The sequence below is a fragment of the Protobothrops mucrosquamatus genome, unplaced genomic scaffold, assembly GCF_001527695.2.
Source record: "Protobothrops mucrosquamatus isolate PMUCROS unplaced genomic scaffold, P.Mucros_1.0 scaffold218, whole genome shotgun sequence".
NCBI classification, from domain to species: domain Eukaryota; kingdom Metazoa; phylum Chordata; class Lepidosauria; order Squamata; family Viperidae; genus Protobothrops; species Protobothrops mucrosquamatus.
Genome location: NW_015386571.1, coordinates 72,837 through 92,142, shown reverse-complemented (window position 1 = coordinate 92,142; position 19,306 = coordinate 72,837). Strand labels below are relative to the sequence as shown.

Here is a 19,306-nt window from a genome sequence, read left to right as displayed (position 1 = left end):
AGTCAATGGGACCCAAATTCTGCCTTTAGGAGCAGGGAAATATAAATCAAACAATCCTTGATTTCTTGTAGTCAATATAACTTATTTAAATGTCCAAAGCCACAATTTGGTTTCTTGGCAGTAGAAATGGTGTAAAAAGAAAATGATCATATTGGTAGTTCTCTTGAAAATTGAGGAGCTGGTCCAATTTTTCAAATCCTCAACCCAAACTCTATAAAAAAAACCAGCAGTTGATGGCCTGAAGATATCCTGTTGATTTAGTGCAGGGCTGTCAAACTCGCAATGTCATGTGACATGTCACAATGTATCGTGACTTTTTTCCCATTGCCGGCAATGGGGTGGGCGCGGTTTCACCATGATGCATCCGGCCTGTGGGCCGGTAGTTTGACACCCCTGATTTAGTGGATCTAAACTGGGTTCAATCCAGCAACAAGACACTGTTTAATGTGACATTCAAATGTTGCTGCATCAAGGTCAGTTCAAAAACTGAGTACGTGCAGCTTGTTTAAAGCTGCATGGAATTAAAACTTATGTTTATCTACCAGTTTAAGGTTTATTTAGGTTGGTATACTCAAAGATCTTTTGATGTGCACTGTAAAAGTCAATTAAATTTCATGAGCAGTTTGGATTTTTCCATTAGTCTTTCACACCATTTCTGCAATATATATAGTTGGCTATCAAAAGTATTTTCTTTTACCTGGATGAAATTGGTTCCAGATTAAATATGCAACATTGCAGGAATTACTTTGGCAGTTTATATGTACTTTTCTTTAGATACAGGTTACCATGTGATCTGATTCAAGTTTTATGACTATTTTACTACAAATCGTAAAATGAGTCACTGTGATCATTAAGCAAATCACATGGTAACTTAGTGATCCATAAAGTGCTTAAGTGAATCCATTGTATCCAATGGGCTTCTTTTGCTATTTTCTGCAGGACGAGAAAAATCACAAATCTTGGTCATATGAAAGATGGTTGGCTAATCTCTGCTGTCCTAGAGAATTATTACTCAATGAATGTCAAAGCGAGAAGGGGAGAAATTATGCGTCAAGATCGAATAAGCCCAAATTCTCAGAATGTGACAGTTTGTATCATGCAATTTATGCTATCAAGAGGATAACCTAGCTTGTAATTTTATTGATTTGAAATTTAGTATCAAACTGTTTACTAATGCTATCAAATAACAGGTTGTTTGCTTTTTCAAATGAAATATCACATTTCACCATTCTTGCATTTCTAAAAAGGGGAGAAATTCCCTATTTGTACATTGTTAAACACGATTTATTGTTTTACTAATAAATATACTTGAGCTAGAGTATATTCTCTATACCTTTTGTATTTCAGGGGTTTTGGCTGAACAGTCTATTGCAGGAGTACCTAAGCAGACCAAGTTCATTACCCTTGGAAAGAGGTACGTTGCACAAAATGTTAAACATCAGTTCAAGGGTTTGCAGAAGCGTTTCCTTTTTAATTCATTTTCAAAGGTCCAACAATTTAGCATTTTTATTCTTGTTCTTAGCACAGTAATTTCAATACACACATGGAATATTTGGCATCTCATTTTATTCTGGTAACGACCCTTGGCTTATGTCCATAGCAATGATCCAGCAATCTAGAATGTTCCCAGAGGTGGGTGGGGTAAATAGAATAAAGCTTATAGCACCAATCTACTCATGGAAACTTCCCTTCTGGTCACCAGACTCCCCATTTCTCTTAATTTAAAAAATATTTTTATTACAAAATAAATTGAAAAAAGCATGTTGTAATTCAAAGTGTCAGCCAAAGAACAGCAGCTTTATTTCCAAGAATGCTTCTGTTCCTCCTCCCCACCCCTACTCCACAAGGCCTATAGGCAGGCTTTGAAAAGGTGAAAATGATGAGTGCTTGGATGCCATATTTCGTTTGTAAATATGACTGCTATGCCAAAAGAAAAAAACACAGACTAAATTTAGTAGACAGCCTTTTAGATAGGGCGGCTGGGATCAGTCTAATCTGTTGTTTTCTCATAAGCAAATAAAGTTATTAAATTTATATTTATTAAAGGTATGTGTTATGGTTGCTATGTCCACCACAAGGCAGAGCTGTATAGGTATAGTTCTGTCATGCTGGTCATTTTGGGAGAACCTTCACAAAAGGCTTTCCAAATTCCACATATGTTTGTGTCCCCAAAATTTGGCTACCTCTGATCTTTGTGAATAAGAAATTAGTTATTTTCACTTCAGCAGTTGTCTTAGTCTAGCATAATCTAATAGAACATTATATTTCCTGTATATCATACTGGGCCTTGCAATTCTATGCAGGTTTCTGTGCAAGTAAATTGAGGTGAACTTGGTGGGACTTGCAAGAAGTAAGGATGAGTAAAAGTGGGTGATTGTTTTGCCTTTTGGAGGGTGGTGGTGGAATAAAGACATGACTAATAGCTCTGAATCAGTTAATGGGCTTGGTGCCTTAAAAAAATGACGCAGGTATCTTTTCCAAAATGGTTGAATATATTCAAAGATATGAACAAAGATAAATGCAATAGATGTATAAATATAGGGCACCTGGAAATAGGCTTCATCCCACCTTTCTATCTTTTGCAAGCAGCAGTGTGTTACAGGGCAAATATCTATTTTGGAAGGAGCAGATTTCAGACTGAAAAGGCTGGTACCCCTCCATAAGTGAACTGCACATCCCAACAGTAATGTGGGAAATAAACAACTGCCTTCCACTCATCTGATTATGATTATATCAGCCAGCATAATTAAGTAGGCAAGTAACATGTAAAAGCCAACTGACAAAGAAAATGATTTAATTGGTGTCCCAGAAGAATTTACCAGACCTCTTCCCTTCAATATACAACTATTATAAAAATATATCCACTCTAGGTTTACTATAAAACACAAAGATAGCCCACACAGACAAAAATATTTGTTTAATTTGAAATCATACATCAATCTGCACTGTTTGTAATATAGTGCAAGACTGTAAAACAAGGGTGCCTCAAGTCAGGCAACTGTTCTGAATAAGATCAGTTCGTTTTTTTAAAAAAATTAAGGAAAAAAAAATCAAATCTCAAGAATCAGTTCAAATTCTGTTAGGTACACCATTATGCATCTTTCTCCTCCTCTGAAATGACTAACCATCTTCTCTAGACTCTGCTGTTAATATCACAGAGATAAAAGTTATTTTGTAATTAGAACATAGTCTGGGAAGGTCAAAAATTGCAATGGCTTCTTCAGGATCATACTGCAACAAATTTCAATTGGAAGTGAATCTACTTCTCAATCCATTCAGCATGGTTACTGTTATTACTATATAATGGGAGAAAGTTAGTTCGAGAGAGAAAAAAAGAAAGATCATTATGGATGCTACCTTAACAGTCTCTAATTCAAACAAAACCTCTTATATGAGTAATGGATTACAAGTTCATAACAGCTGTTGATGTTACTTCACATACATAAATCATGAGGTTGCTTCCAAACTAAACTCTTTTAAAAAGATTTCAGAAGCGTGAGAGATTTTAAAGGCTGCTTCCAAATTTGTCTGTTTTCTTAAACAGAAACCATGCTCCAAAAAGCATCATTTGTAGGATGTCATTTGCCTATCATTCAGCTCGGACTAAAAATAAAATAAAAATCCCCACAGTATTAACACGCTAAGAATTATATTTTTAGAATAAAATGTACAATAGCTACTTTAAGTAGCTGGCTGAACAAACACCACACATCACACAAGAAAAAGTCAACTGTCTGAATCAGTGTTTACTTGAGCAAAACCTTGTAAGGGTACACTATACTCAGTCTTATTTTAAAGAAGTTGATTAGATTTTTATACAACGTAGCCCCTGTCAATTTAAAACAGACCCACTGAAGAATGGAATGAAGAGTTGGAAATGCAGCATTTCAGAACCAGACTGTGTGTGTTTTCAACTTCTTTTCTGAGGAAGACCTCTCAGAATCTGTGTCTTCAAACTCTGCTCTGTGCCTTTTCTGTCGTCCGTGGTTTTGTGAGCCATCACTGTCTGCGGGATGCAATTCAGCAACCTCCTCTTTCATGCTCATGCTGTGACTGGAAGAGTCTGTTGCGGATAGGCAGCACTCCTTGTGCAAGGATGTGCATGTCTGCACAAAGCTGCCGCCTTTATCGACATTTAAGTGTAATTGTCTTCCTTGACCCAGAACCTCCTGCTCTCCAAAATTCTGTCCATTATTAAGGTAAGGAGAATGAGAGTGTATATGGCCATTATTGTAGTTTGTACAGGAATTGTCAGTGTTCCTATCCTCATTGTCATCTGTTTGGTTTCTAGATAAATTTCCAGATGCATTACCATTGGCAGGAGTAGAAAACGAATCCTTAGAAACAGCCAGTGAGTTGTGGCTGGATGTTGTTTGACAATTCTGGTTATTTTTCTGTTCCACAAATCCTGCAGGTTGATTGCATGACTCCTCAATGCAATTAACTCTTGCTTTACAAATGGCTTTTCCGTTGAGCTTCTTAGCTTCAAAAGAATGCTCTATAGGTCCACTACTCCCAGAATCTTGGGCTAGGGTTTCCTGGTTTTCCATCGGTCGTTGCTTATCACATTCATGTTCTTGAACATTTATAGAACTTTCTGCTGGGTTACAATCCTTGAAAATGTCTTTGTTGCAACTTTCAACAGCAGCAGAATCTTGACTGCTAAGAGCTTTTCTACTAGTTCCTGGTCTTCCTTCACTTTCTCCACCTCCACATGAAGATTCACCATCTTTATTAGCTGCGTAGGACATGTAAGAATAATGAAGCCAACGAAAAGCTTTATAGATCTTCCTATCTACTGATTCACTCTCCGAGCAAGGAAAAATCTTCTCTTTACGGACTTCGGTGTTTCCAGCACTTCTTTCAGGTGATGAAGCTGGAGAGGCAGAGAGATCATCCACTTTGATTTGGGGATAATCATAAAGGTCTTCACCTATATAAGTACTTGTGTTTCCTGCATTTGCATTAGTCCTTTCTTCCTTTTGTGGCTTTTGTCTTTGTCTACGTCTCTGAGCATTGCGCTGCCTGGTCAAGGCACGTCTCTCATTCAGTTCCTCGTCATCTTCTGTGCTGCTGCTACTGCTGGAGCTGCTTGAATCATTCTCTTCAGGACTAGGCGACCTTGGTCTTGGGAAAAGATCAGCATCCAGCTCAGTCTCACAGGTGTTTTCATCAGAATCAGACTCATTGGAAAGGGCTAGCAGGCGTTTGTCCTGGTATCTCCTAAGTGCAGATAACCGTTGCTGACGAGACACTGCAGTTTCTCTGGGTGATGGAGATTCCGTGGATCTCAAAGTTCCTAAGTTATAGGCAGGTTCATCAGATTCTTCGGTCATATGAGGTGGGGAGTGACGTAGAGAAGTAGAGGACTCAGATTCACTATAGCCAGAGCGTTCACTTACTCCAGCATGAAGCTGCAGGATAGTACTTTCACTGAGGTCACTGTCAGAGTCAGAACTCCACCCCTCAATTTCTCGGCGGACCAAGGAATCAAAGAAGGCCATCATGCGTGGGTCCTCTTGTACTGACTGATTGGCATAATCATGTGACAGGCCACTGCCACTGTTCAATACAAGATTAATGTACTCCTCGTGTGTATAGAGACAACGTGAGTCATCTTCAATTTTACCATCAAGATCCCCCGTACAACCAGGTTGTCGATAAGGACTCCAAATCTATAAAGAAAAAGAAAAAGTCAATTTACATCCTTACCACACATAACATCAAGATATAAAAAAAATTAAATAAGCAACTTGTATATTTATATCATAACGATTTTAGAGAAATTGTATTTTAATTTAATTTTAACTCCATTCTACAGGTGCATTCAGATAAAATATTTTTCCCTATCTGAACTGGAGGATTCACAACTCATAAAAATGCCCTAAACTAGAAAAGAAACATCAGACTGCAGTGCTCTATTTTTATGCAATAAGTGTCTACTGGTGGGACTGGGTGGGGGGTGGGGAAAGAAAGAGTGCAGAAGGAATGGCTAAAAATGCCTAGCTACGTTCTGTGTAAAAATCTAGGCACAAACCAAGATACCGGTTTCCCAGGAAACTAGCATTACTTGAAGAAATATGCCATTGTGCTTTATGAGATAACATATAATACTTCATTTAGCAATTGTAGACATTCCTATATTATAAAATGAAAAATGAAAAATATTATTAGCTGACAAATGTATTGGGCACTTCTTCAGCTCCAAGGAAGAGAAAATTTACTATGGTAACTGTGCAACTATTACTTTCATGGCTATTATAAAATAAAACCTTTATTCTATAACTTTATATCCTTCCTTTCTTACATTTTATTTTGTTACAGTAATCCTAACTTACAAAACCTTCTTTAAAAATCTTAACTCAGGAAGTAGAATTTTGTACAATAAATGTATTACTTAGAATTATTAAGTTACATTTGGTGTAGAACTTAGATTCTGAGATTGTTAATCAGAAATAAAATCTAACATAGCATCTCCATTATGAATGAAATCCTCAAATGACTTTTATATGCTAGAAGCAGTAAAATTGCTGCAAGTATTTATAATTAGAACTAATGTGGTACACATTAGATAATCCCCACTGTAAAGCAGAGATAGATAGCCTATCTCTATAGTTATCTCCATAGAAACAAAGGTCTATGGGTATTTTGATTCTCATTAAAATATACATCAGCAATATTTTTTCTTTCTATGCAATTGACAAATTGCCATTGGCATCAACATTCAGTTCAACACTGCCCTCCTGCTGTCAGCCTTTTACAGATTTAACCAGTTTTTCTTAACAGACGAAATTCCTCAGCAATATTGGTCTCCAAGAAAAGTTCTCTATGGTCTTCTCTGCTGTTTGCGGCACACTCCATTTTGTTTCAAGGCTCTTCTGAAAAGATTGCCTTTCCCTGACAATTTTTGTTTTACAAAAATCCTTCCATCAAGCCAAACCAAATTTACTATTCGAAGTCACACAGGGCAGGAACTTAACTTTGTTTTTTTTTCACATTAGATTGAAACAAACCTACAATAATATGCTGTCTAAAAAGAAACATAAGCACTAGATAGATTTGCTCAGGGAGAAATTATTACAATTGTGAAAAGTCCTGGGGTAAATTAGATTTAGCTATCTCTCCCCCCTCCCCCCCCCATCTCAGGTCTTTAATTTCTTTGCTTTAATATTTCTTACTCCTTTTCTGTGATCTGCATAATACTACAATACTCACTGGAAAAGTAAAAGAAAAGAAGTGGAATATATATGTAACATTAAAAAAAATCCAGAAGGTGGGAGAAACTTCATCTTTGGACTTTAGGTGATGGAGAAGTTATAAAAGAGTCTAACACTTCCCTGTGTTAGACTAGATTGGTATAGAAATTTGAGAGCCACTAGTAGTTGGGTTATTTTGTCTTAAAAATGACAATAAAGTTTTTTATTATTATAGTGTTTCTTTCACACGTTTAATTGGTTTATAAATCAGAAACATAGTTATGTTTCATCAGATATATGCTGGGAACCTAAAGAAATTCCCTTTTCAAAATAATTATCTAACAGATTGAGAACAGCCTCCAAATAGTGATAGGCTGCAACAAAAGCAGTAGGTGATGTTTTTTGTGCACTAGTTTTTAACTTTTTTGTAACATGGACAAAAGGGTGAGGGTCTGGTGAAACCTATTGATTTCTCCTGACAAAAAATGGATTTAAACACATAAAATGTATTATATATAGTTTTATCTAGGAAACCAATTGTGCTCAAACACAAAACAGCAGTAGAGTTCTTCAAGTTTTTGGATTCTATAATCTCCCAGGACTTGAAATGAATACTTAATATTAGAACCATCATTAAAAAGGCAAAACAAAGAATGTTCTTCTTGCGTCCACTCAGAAGTTCATACTGCCCCACGAGCTGTTGATAGTTTTACACAGTTTGTCATTTGTACTTTTATAAGTGTCTGGTTTGGTACAGCAACCGAACAGGACAGGTACAGACTCCAACTGATAGTTAAGACTGCAGAAAGAACTATTGCAACCAGCCTGCCTTCCATGGAAGACCTGCATTTTGTGTGGGTCAGAAGGAGGGCTGAAAAGATATCTACGGCCCCCTCACATCATGGACATAAACTGTTTCAAATCTTCCTCCTGGGACAATGCTACAGGGCATTGCATGCCAAAATAACTAGACACAGGGACAGTTTTTTCCCTCGTGCCATCAATCTGCTGAACTTCTAATTCTCACAGTACTGTCCAATGTCGATGTCTACTTATCCATGTAGTATGGCTATAGTATTATCATTTATCCTTACTATCTTTACTCCCCCCACCTATTGGCATCATTCTGATGGTGATGATTATTCTGTTGCTCTGCATGTACACCGAGAGCTTCTGCACCAGAGACACATTCCTTGTGTGTCTAATCACACTTGGCCAAATAAAGTTTTCTATTCCATTCCATTCCATTCTATTCCCAAATAACAAATAAGTAATATAGTAATCTGCGCTTTTTTTATTAACCAGTTAAATCAAAAACAAGACATTAACCTTTTAAAGGTATAATAATTTAAGCAGTGTGATTATTTGAAACCCACAAACATTTTTGGGGTCTAGAAGCAATAAATTACTTTCTTGCTGGTATATATTATTGAATGAAAAGCTAAATTTTAGTCAGAGGTTAGCAAAAACAAAGTTGCAATTTCCCCCCCATCTACGTTCGTGAATCCCCTGAAACCTATCCATGGAGCCCAGGTTAGAACTCCTGTATTACACTAAGTACATTCCCCTAGTCGAGGGGAACGATATTCCATAGGGTGGATGCCATGGAAGAAAAGGTTCTCTTTCTGGGATCCACCAGATAACACTCTTTTGTAGACAGGTCCCATAACATGTCTCTCCTGCTACGTAAAGCTTCACCAATTTTTAAATAAAAACTAAAAATCCTGACCATGGAGAAAAAACTCACCTTTATAATTTTTTCCACACCAGAAGAGCAGATCATGTAAGTGTGAGGGTTAAATCGGACTTGGTTGACAATTGAACGGTGGCCTTTCAGCACCATAAAGGCCCCATTAACCACTCTGCCAATTCCACCTGGAAAGAAAAAAAAATATGGCAGAACTGGGTGACTTTATATAAATTGGCTTGATTGCATTGCTAATGGAATATGTCCTCTTAATATAAGCAGCCACCACATTCTGCCTCAGTGCCCCCATATTATTATCCTTTGGAAATATTCAGAACCAGCACCACCAGCAGTTTAGTCAAGAGAAATGAGACAGTAGATATGTGTAATTTGTTAAATTACATAAATGCATAATGACAGTATACAACAACCTTTGACCAGGGTCACGTTTACCTACTTGAACAGATCATTTCATTCTATATGTAAAATAAAAGCTGTTATAATCTAAGCTAACATTGTGTTACATGCAAAGATTGTTTTAGATTTGGTATCAAAGAGACAGAGAGGCAGACAAACATAAGTCACTGCCAGACAGGGAAGAGGCCTGCCCTGCTCTTGATGCTGAGAAGGGGGGAATGAGTTAAGTATGCTAGCCCCCCCTTTGTTGTTGAGGACATGGTTTTAGAAAAAGATACTGTTGAAATCAAAAAAATAAGCAGGAGGTGCAAATAATGAGTGAATGAAGGTTTGATAATAAGAAACAGGGGTACTCCTTGACTGGGGACTTATTGCTTCCTGACAGGCCTTTCTATAGGAGATGACCAGGCTGAGCCTGAGGGAGGGGTCAAACATGTCATCAGTCATGAGACCCTGCATGCCCACAAGAGATCTAAGTCCAGCTCACCTGGAATTCCTTTCTATTCTTAACTCCCACTAATTTCTCTTGACCGTTAGTAGTTCAGATTCTTGTAGAGAGCTTAAGCTTGCAGTAAATCTTTATACTCAATTGAACTGCCTGAATCTCCTGATTTCCCCGGCTCTTGACACTCTCTGGTTTTTATATTGTACATTGCTTAATCTTACATGTTTTAATTAATTAGTAGGTTTTATAGAATCTAATGTATCTATTCTTTTCATTGTGAAGTAGTTACCTGTCTGGTATTCCACTATTCCCTTAAAAGTTAGTGCTCCCCAGGTTTTAATGAGACTACTTTGTACTTTTGTATATTCTATTTTTTTTAAAAAAATTATCCTGCCTTTATTATTTTTCAAGTGATGAACGTACATAATATTCCCTCCTACTATTCAATTGTCATTCCTGTATTATAGTTATTATTGTTAGTGATTGTGCCAATCCTGTTTTTTGTCTTCCATGTGTAACAGGTGAGTATCAGCAGTGGAGAGCTTCTATTATGGAATAAAAAGTAAGTGGAGAGTCTTTATGGATACATTTTCCATTAGAGAAGCTCAGCCTCCATGTATATGTCATTTTTAGTCTAAAAAACAAGACTTTTGTTTCTAATACATTTGTGTGATTTCTTGACCTAAATCTGTGCATAGATACATTCTATAATTATGTATATTGCCTTTACAGTTGAAAGACAGGATTTTTTTTAGTAAAGAACATGATGCAAAATTCAGCTAAGAACAAACAACTCATTTTCAACTTATTACAGGTAGTCCTCGACTTACGACCACAATTGAGCCCAAAATTTCTGTTGTTAAGTGGGACATTTGTTAAGTGAGTTTTGTCCCATTTTATGACCTTTTTTGCCTCAGTTGTTAAGTGAATCACTGCAGTTGATTAGTAACTCGGTTGTTAAATGAATATGGCTTCCCCATTGACTTTGCTTGTCAGAAGGTCATAAAAGTTGATGACATGGCCGTGGGACACAAAAGTGGTCATAAATATGAACCAGTTTCCAAGCCTCTGAATCTTGATCACATGATCATGGGAATGCTGCAAAGGCTGTAACTGTGAAAAATGGTCATAAGTCACTTTTTCCAATTCTGTTGTAACTTTGAATGATCACTAAATGAACTGTTGTAAGTCAAGGACTAGCCGTATTTACAGAAAGGATGAATGTCTTCCTAGTTTACAGCATGGTTTTAACACTATCTAGTTAAGCAATGAAAAAAGTTCTGAACATCAGAATACTGCATTTTAATACTATGCATTAAAAGCAAACAGCAGTCTAACAATTTAGGACCCTGAGAGCCATCATAATAAATTGTTTGAAGCACGTAGCAGTCCCTTTGAAACCATGTGAAAACTGCCCTTTAATCTTTGCTGTTTCTGCCAAAATGAATGGGGCTAAGGGAACAGAAGAAAAATACTTCAGAAAGAAATTAAAATAAGTTTCAGAATGTTGATCAGTTTAATAATGAGGCCACAATAGGGCATAGCATATTTCTGTCAGTAGTTCAAATTAAGAGGCTGAAACTGAGAAGACTTTTGAATACAGTTTGAAACTTAAATTTACAAAGCAGACTACAAAACATCTGGGATTATTTATAAATATGGAACATCAGCAAGCAAAAGGTATGGAAACAATGGCACAAAAGAAAATCCAAAGAGATACAAATGCAGCAAGTAGGTACTAAAATAGCAATACATCCTGCATTACCCAGAACAATGCTCTGTATGGAAATATCCTCTGCAGTTCTGAAGAATTGTATTAATCTTCTTTCAACAAAAGAAGAATGGAAAACAAAAGCCCTGAATGATTGCAGCAATGGTCTGCATCAGTATAGGTCACCTGATCAAAATCTTCAATAGTATGAGAGATATTGTATATCCTTCTAAATTTATATTTATGCAAATAGTTAGCAAAAGAAAATGTCAGTAGAAGTTCTTGACCATTAAAAAATTGCTAATTTCAAGGGTTTTTTTAAAAAAAAGTTGCTGCCACAAATCCAGATCATTTGTGGTTAAGCATGACATAATATTATTTGATCAGTCTGCTCAAAGGAAAACATAAAAGCTTCAATGCCCCAGGGGAATGTTGGATTTTTATCTCAAAACTATCCTGGATATTATTAGTCATGTTGCTTCCTCAGAGTACAAAAAGAATATCAAATGGGACAACCCATTTGGCTTAACTGATTAAGAACTTGTTAGAACGAAAACAAGTCCAGACAAACTGCAGATTGTAGATGTGCTATTTTGACTACGGAAGTGAAAATGTATTTACTAAGGTTTACCAAGGAAAGTAAAATACCCTATATCAGGGCTTTTCAACCAGTGGTACGCGTACCACCTGTGGTACATTAGCATGTGGCAGGTGGTATGCAGCCCTGCCCAGCCAAGTGTAGTGGGGGAGGGAACGAGCCAGCGCAGCTCAGGACTTACTGTGAGAGAGTCCTCCGGAGCTGCAGAGTGGCTAGGGTGAGGCAAAGGCCCCAGGCTCACCCGGATGAGAAAGGAGGAGGAAGGGGGCAGAGACAGGAGAGGCTATAAAAGGAGGCAGTTTGGGCGGGAGAGGGAGAGAGAAAAAAAGAGGCAGCCTTCAGAGGAGGCGGAGTCAGCTCTAGCTGCACCAAAGGGAAAGAAGGAGGAGGGTGGGGGGAGAGGAGAGGAGATCAAGCAGGCCGGCCATGAGCCGATCTACAACTTCTGTGGCAGCCATCTGTGCTTGTAGCAACAGACAGGCAAGAAACGCAGCGGGGGAGGGGTCGCCCTCCACGAGGAATGAAGAAAGGCAGCATCGGCTGGAGGTGAGGGAGGGAGGGAGATGGAGAGTGGAAGGATTCTTATGTGCTTTTGTGACTTTGAAGTTCTGGGATTTGTGCAACGTGGACTTTGTGTTCTTAAGGAGTGTTTGGCAATTTCTATTTGGCTGATGTCTGATGTCTCGTGTTAGCTTCTATTGCTCTGCTATTGTTAGCTGTAAGTTTTGCTGCAAGGGATTTTGAAGTATTTTTCTCCTGAATGGATTTTACCTGTAGCATTCCTTTACTTATGAATGGAGCCATTTGGGGAGGTTGCCAGTACTTACTACATTTTTTTTCCTTCCTTAAGTGCTGGCTGCCAGCTCCTTAACTTTCCTTTCTAGCCAGTAGCTAATTCCTAAAGGGGAATGCGCCTTTTTAAGCTAGTTCCCTCAGCGGCTTGTTTTTTCTGTCTCTGGAGGCTTTTCCTTGTTTGATGAATATATGGAAGAGGGAAAATATGGTGGGGGGGGTTTCAAATTCTTCCTTCAGAAGGAGATGGGAATGAGAAAGAGGGAAGCAGGGAAGGAGGGAGGGAGGGAAGGAAGTCCCGCCTTAGCACTTCACCACCAGCAGCCCTGCCATTGATTTTGCTTGTCAAAAGGTTGCAAAAGGGGATCACATGACCCTGGGACAGTGACCATCATAAATATGAATCAGTTGCCAAGCATCCAAATATAAATCACATGATCCTGGGCATGCTGCAATGGTCATGAGTGTGAAAAATGGTCATAAGTCATTTCAGTGTAATTGGAACTTTGAACAGGTTTTTTTTTTTTTTTTGGTCATCAAGTTTTTGACACCTTGATAGGTGGTACTCAAATATTGCCATATCCTAAGTACAATTGGTGAAAAGGTTGAAAAATCCTGCCCTATATGACTTTTAAAGGAACTCCTTCCCTGTTATTGCATTTTAGATTAATAAATTATTCCCACCTACGTGGATAATTTTCTTATCAATTCTTCATGTTCTGCATTAATTCCAAAATACAGCATTCCTTACATTTCTTGTTGGGAATTAAGTTCAGGAGATTCCATATACTCACCAGCTTCAGGATCTGGAGGAATTCTCCACATGTATAAATTGAAGTCATCAGATCCCGAGAGGATGTACTATTAGAAACCAAAATATTATAAGTTACAAGAAAAGGACCATTAAACTACATGCAAAAGAATAATATAATTTAATTGCATAACATGGCTAATGCATGTTCTGTGCTTTGGTCAATTAATATTATTAGGATTATGACAGATTAAATGCTGAAAGTATGAAGACTAGTTACCTACAAAAAGATTACAATTCTACATATAAACATTGATTTAGAAGTGCCAGTGAAATAATGAGAACGCCTCCCTAAATATATTTATTCTATTTTGGGTATTCTTTACCATACTTCGACTTGTACAAGAACTTTTCATATGCTACAGGTTACATTTATATAATTCTATTACCTCATTTATAGTCCAGGAAGATCTATAGCTCAGTGACAGAATAAATATTTTGTCTTAAGAAGATACCTTGCTTGAGGGCAAGGTTAAGAACAGGGCCTATAACAGTCATGGCGAACCTTTTAGAGACCAAGTGCCCAAAAACTGGCCCTGCCCCTGCCCCACCCCCTGCCCTGCCCCCATCCCCCGCCCACAGGACCACTCACCGCCTCCAGGGCCCGCCGCAGATCGCCCAGGCAGCCCAGCAGCGCTATGGCGGCCACACCCTCTGCCCGCACCCTGCAGCATTAGCTGCATGATGGGGCATGAGGGCAGAGTCTTGTCTACGCTGCCTGGCTGCCATGTCCTTTGCTGTGCTGCTCCGTGTGGGCCACGCTTGGGGGCGACTCTCCTTCAGGGGGGCTGCTGGAGAGGAGGGGGTCGCGGGGGAGGCAAGGCTGGGACAACGGCATGTGTGCCCACAGAGAGGGCTCCGAGTGCCGCCTCTGGCACCCGTGCCATAGGTTCGCCACCACTGGCCTATAATTTTCAACTACAGTTAGATTGATTACTGTTAGATGGTCTAATGATCTGACAGGCCATGAAGTTTCTGAAAAACAACTTCCTATTGTTTCTTGTATTACATTGAAATTACATAATGATATCTATAATTTCCCAATTGCTGCAATTTTTTTTACCAAAATAGGGTTATCACAATGTATTTTACAACCCATTATGACTATATTATAAAGTGTAAGAGAAATCATATACAGCAAGACTACCCGATTCTGTAATAGTTTTGTTCCCTATGCCATCCGTCTGGTAAACTCGCAAGATTTGTTTTTCTTGCCATGCACATGTATACATAACCCGATCTAGAATGCTGTTTCTCTGTGTCATATAATATATGTGGGTATATGCATAATTCTGTATTTATTTATGTCATATTTATGTAGTGTATATTGGAGATGGTGACCCTTTGAGAACTGAATGCAACGAAATTTCATTTTAATTTATGCTGATTAGTGTACATTCAAAGTGACAATAAAGTTATTATTCTATTCTATTTCAGAATTTCATGCTGTGTTACATAATAGCCAGAAGCACATTTCTCATGGGCTATCAGTATTATAGTCAATAATGCTGTAATGTGCCTAGTGGTGGACTTGACATATCCTTCATGTTTTCATCCATATTGGTAAAATTACTATTGGCCCAAGCCAATAAAACAACAACAAAAATATGATTGTCTCTACAGTGGTGAAGCCTTACTTAGAATATAAGCAATTCTAAGTAAGCAATTCTTTTGATGGCATGTCTGCTCAGCAACACTGGAGACTGACTTCTTCTGTTTTCAACATTTTGAAATATTCTAGTGTTTACAAGCTATAACTGGCGCAAACAAATTTTACATATTTTTGAATAACTTACAAATCTTACAAAATATAAAAATAGTACTAGTGTCGTAAAACCAATGCAGTCTGTTGTTTAAAAAAATTGGGATGTCTTTAATTTTTATGCAGAGCTTTCCCCCAAATTCTCTCATTCAGTACATTCTCTGAATAAAAAGTTATCAGGTCCTTGATACCCATAATTTCTTTAAACTAAATTACTGGTCTACTTAAAAAAAGAAAAGAAATGCACAATTGCACTTACAGATGAAAAATTTGCAAACATTGCAGAACTATGAAGCTGCTAGCATACTAGATTATTTATTGCTTCAACAGAAGATTAGATAGTATTAAACAGTAGTTTAATATAGAGTTATAGTACTTTATTCCATATGCTATTCCTCTCTGGAAAAAATAGTTTTATGGGGTCTGTAACAGTTTTAAATTTCGGTTCAGACAGAGGTGAAAATAATCTAAATAATTTGTATGACTAAGAAGAGAAACTTCATCCTGAAATCTAAAAGAACATTCTCCTTATAAAAATCTTCATAATCTTTTTGATACATTTACCATATAACCTATTTGTCGGGATTTCATTGAAACCTCTTTACGATGGTTCTATTTTTTTTTTGTAATAATGTCCAGAATTTGGTAGCAGAGAGTGAACTATAGCTAGACCAGAGTTTCTCAGCTTCGGTAATTTTAAAACATGTGGACTTCAGCTCCCAGAATTCCCCAGCCAGCATGCCAGCTAGGGAATTTTGAGAGTTGAAGTCCACTTATCTGTAAGTTGCTAATGTTGAGAAACTCTGACTTAGAGTGACAAGGTACACTGAGGACACCTATCATGAAGACTCTTTCTCAAAGTTTTACAAACAGAAATTAATGTCTCCCAAGGGTATTCAAATCCAGGCAAATTCTCAAGGGAGAGATAGCACTTGGAATTGTGCCTGAAGAAAAATGAGTAGGAAGAGAAGCTGATAAAACAAACAGATCACATGCTATCTACAACCAATAGTCACTCTTCCTGTTGTACCTTTTTGGAACAACCAAAGTTCAAAAGTATACCCATTTTAGCAATGTGAGATAAGTAACCGTTTTTCTGCTACCCTTAGCATATGTGTAAAGTTGTGAATTCAAGCACTGGACCGATTAAAAATATCCCAAAGTTGTTTCTGAGCAAAATTCTTAAGCAATCGTTCTTCATAAATGATTAGCTGGGGAAAAAAAAACAGGCTGTGGGTGGAGGGAAGAATTGGCTTGGCTTCTAGACGACCAGCTGCTGATTCAGAAGTTTGCCTTAGATGGAAGAAATTCCCAGGCGTGGTTAATAACTGTGGCATGAAACATCAATCCCAGAACAATAAACATGTCTCAAGTGTTTAGAATTAGCCATCCTACGGCAGTTGCATGGGATACCTTACGGCTCCCTCCCACCTCTGTCCCCAAAGTAATTTCATACTAGCATCTTATGCAAGCTAGAATATGGGGAGAAGTAGTTAAGAGTAGTATGACCTTATAACAGTGTTTTTCTACATTTTATCTACTTAAGGAAAAATTCAGCCTCCTGTCATTTTTCCAGTTCCTTCATTTTTATGGAATGTAGAATAGAACTCACCCCAAGCAACAACAAAAAATAATCAATTTTTCTGTGGCCACGATTTTTTTCTGTGAAAGTTAGCCCAGAATGGAAGATTTTCTGCAAGATTCCAAGGTAACTAAAGGCTGCCATACTAAAGTCAAGATTATTAACAGAATTCTTGAGAAGAAAGGCAAAAAGTAAAAATGTTGAAATATATTTAATTATAAAAGTTAGTTAAACATTCTATGGACAACTACCTTTCTTCTATCCCCCCCCCCAAATTTCTATTCATGTTAGCTCATTCTTAATGAAAGATCCCACTGTTTTGCAATCACTTTTAAAATAAAGTTTATGGGGATGGTTGGTGGAGAGAGAGCGAGAGCGAGAGAGCGAGAGAGCGAGAGAGAGAGAGAGAGAGAGAGAGAGAGAGAGAGTGTCCCAAATGCCTTAATGCCATCCTCTCCTCCAAAACTGAAAAACTGATATATGTATAAACTGCACTGCACATCATGCTAAACCAGAATTATAGCAATTTGTAATTTGCTATGAGCTTTTGCATTTAGTCTATATTTAGCCATCTTCAGTCTTCCTAGCAATACCAGCAGCTAAACTAAAAATCAAAAGTTTGCTGTGACATTAATTAAATCTGCATCCAAAACAGGAACCATTTTTAGCATCCTGTTTCATGATGCCAGCTTACAAGAAAAGAAACAGTTCAGATCCTGTGACCTTGTCAGCTGGACAGCAAAGGATAGATTAAACAAGGCAACAAATGAACACATGGCACCTTTAAAATATGGGACTTTTGCTTGAAGAATGTGTGTATCAGAGCTACAGTACATCCAAGACAGACAGCTAAGCTAAATGAAAGCTAAAAGCAAAGTAAAATAGTGGCTTAAGTCAAGTTATCTATTCTGTTCCGACCTGTGTTTAGATTTCCTAGTGTACAGTAGTTTTATGACCAATGAAGTTTTTTAGTAGTTTTTTAACCACTGAAGTACAGGCTGCCATCTCTATTATTAAGTATCCTTAAATCTTTGCAATTTCTACCTCAACCAAATCAATAATGAGCGAAGTATCCTCAATATGATCATTTGAATGGACTTTCAATAACCTTGCAACAGCCAGTTTTCCCTTTAATCAGCGTCTCAGTATATTTAGTGATATATTTAAATGATCCTTCCTCTATAAAGAATCTGGACTAACAATATTCATACTTAACAATTTCTAAATAAAAAAAAAATTTTTTATTCATTATTCAGGATCCTGGGAATCCTTTGAAAAAGTTGGAATATTTCAAATAGTTATGATCTTGATTATTGTATAGGTTTAGGTATGTAATAATATGTATTGACAAGTAACATCCGTAATGTAAAAAGGTAATTTATTTTATAATTAACATCTAATGATTAGATAGAAAGGTTATAGATGATTATCGGGATTGCTGCCCTCTACTGTCAACACAGAGAAATTTCAGCATTTTTCAATAAAATACTAACAGCAGGAAATGGGGGGAACCACATATACATACACAAATCCTGACTAAATCTTAATTAGGCACAGCATAAGTTTTTGCAATTATTTTTAAGTATCAAAGTGATAAGACACGTTCTTTTAGACACAACTATTTCTAGGACCCCTGTGGAGAATGAATGTAGAAACAGCTAAATGGCTTTTCAGCATGTAGCACACATCAGAAATGCAGGAATTTCTACTGGGAATGCTACCAATGACTGCTGCATTCCTGAAGTTCTCCTGTACCAGAATAAAGTCAACAAAGGGGATTGGGTGGTGATGTAATGTCTGAGATATGCCCCAAGTCTGATAAAGCAAAAGAAAACAAAAATACCTAGTCATATACAGCAGATATTAACCCTTGCTTGAAAAAGTCACCCACCAGATTTTGTGACCAGGGACTTACAGACAGATAGGGTGTGGCACTCCCGAATATCACTATTTTTTGCAGCATAATTCAAGTCAAACTGAAACTTACTCTCCATATTATTATTATGTTTCCTACCTTTATTATTTTCAGAAATAACTCATGGTGGCGAACATATCCAACACACCTTCCTCTTCCTAATTTTCCCACAACACCCACCCTGTGTCAGATTTTGTGTCTACATCCCACAAATGCCTATAATTTGACCCTTCTATCTTTCACTATATATTTTTAGAGGTACCAATTTTATCATCCTTTAAAAATATTTTATAATATATATTATGTTACTAATTTAAAATAATATATATACAGTATATGATTCAATGGCTACCCCACAGAATTTGTGAGACGTTACAGCAGACCATGTCA

General features: G+C 37.4%; 1 protein-coding gene across 1 annotated transcript in view; it reads right to left on the bottom strand.

The window, feature by feature from the left end:
• Positions 1–3,728: 3,728 nt before the first annotated feature.
• Positions 3,729–19,306, bottom strand: part of DCAF5 (DDB1 and CUL4 associated factor 5) — a 40,346-nt gene continuing 24,768 nt past the window's right edge. The window contains exons 7-9 of the mRNA XM_015814087.2: positions 13,641–13,707; positions 8,944–9,071; positions 3,729–5,675 (exon numbers count right to left, since the gene is read on the bottom strand). Of these exons, the coding sequence (XP_015669573.1) occupies positions 3,888–5,675; positions 8,944–9,071; positions 13,641–13,707 (1,983 nt within the window). The 3' untranslated portion in view covers positions 3,729–3,887. The remainder of the gene's footprint in view (positions 5,676–8,943; positions 9,072–13,640; positions 13,708–19,306) is intronic.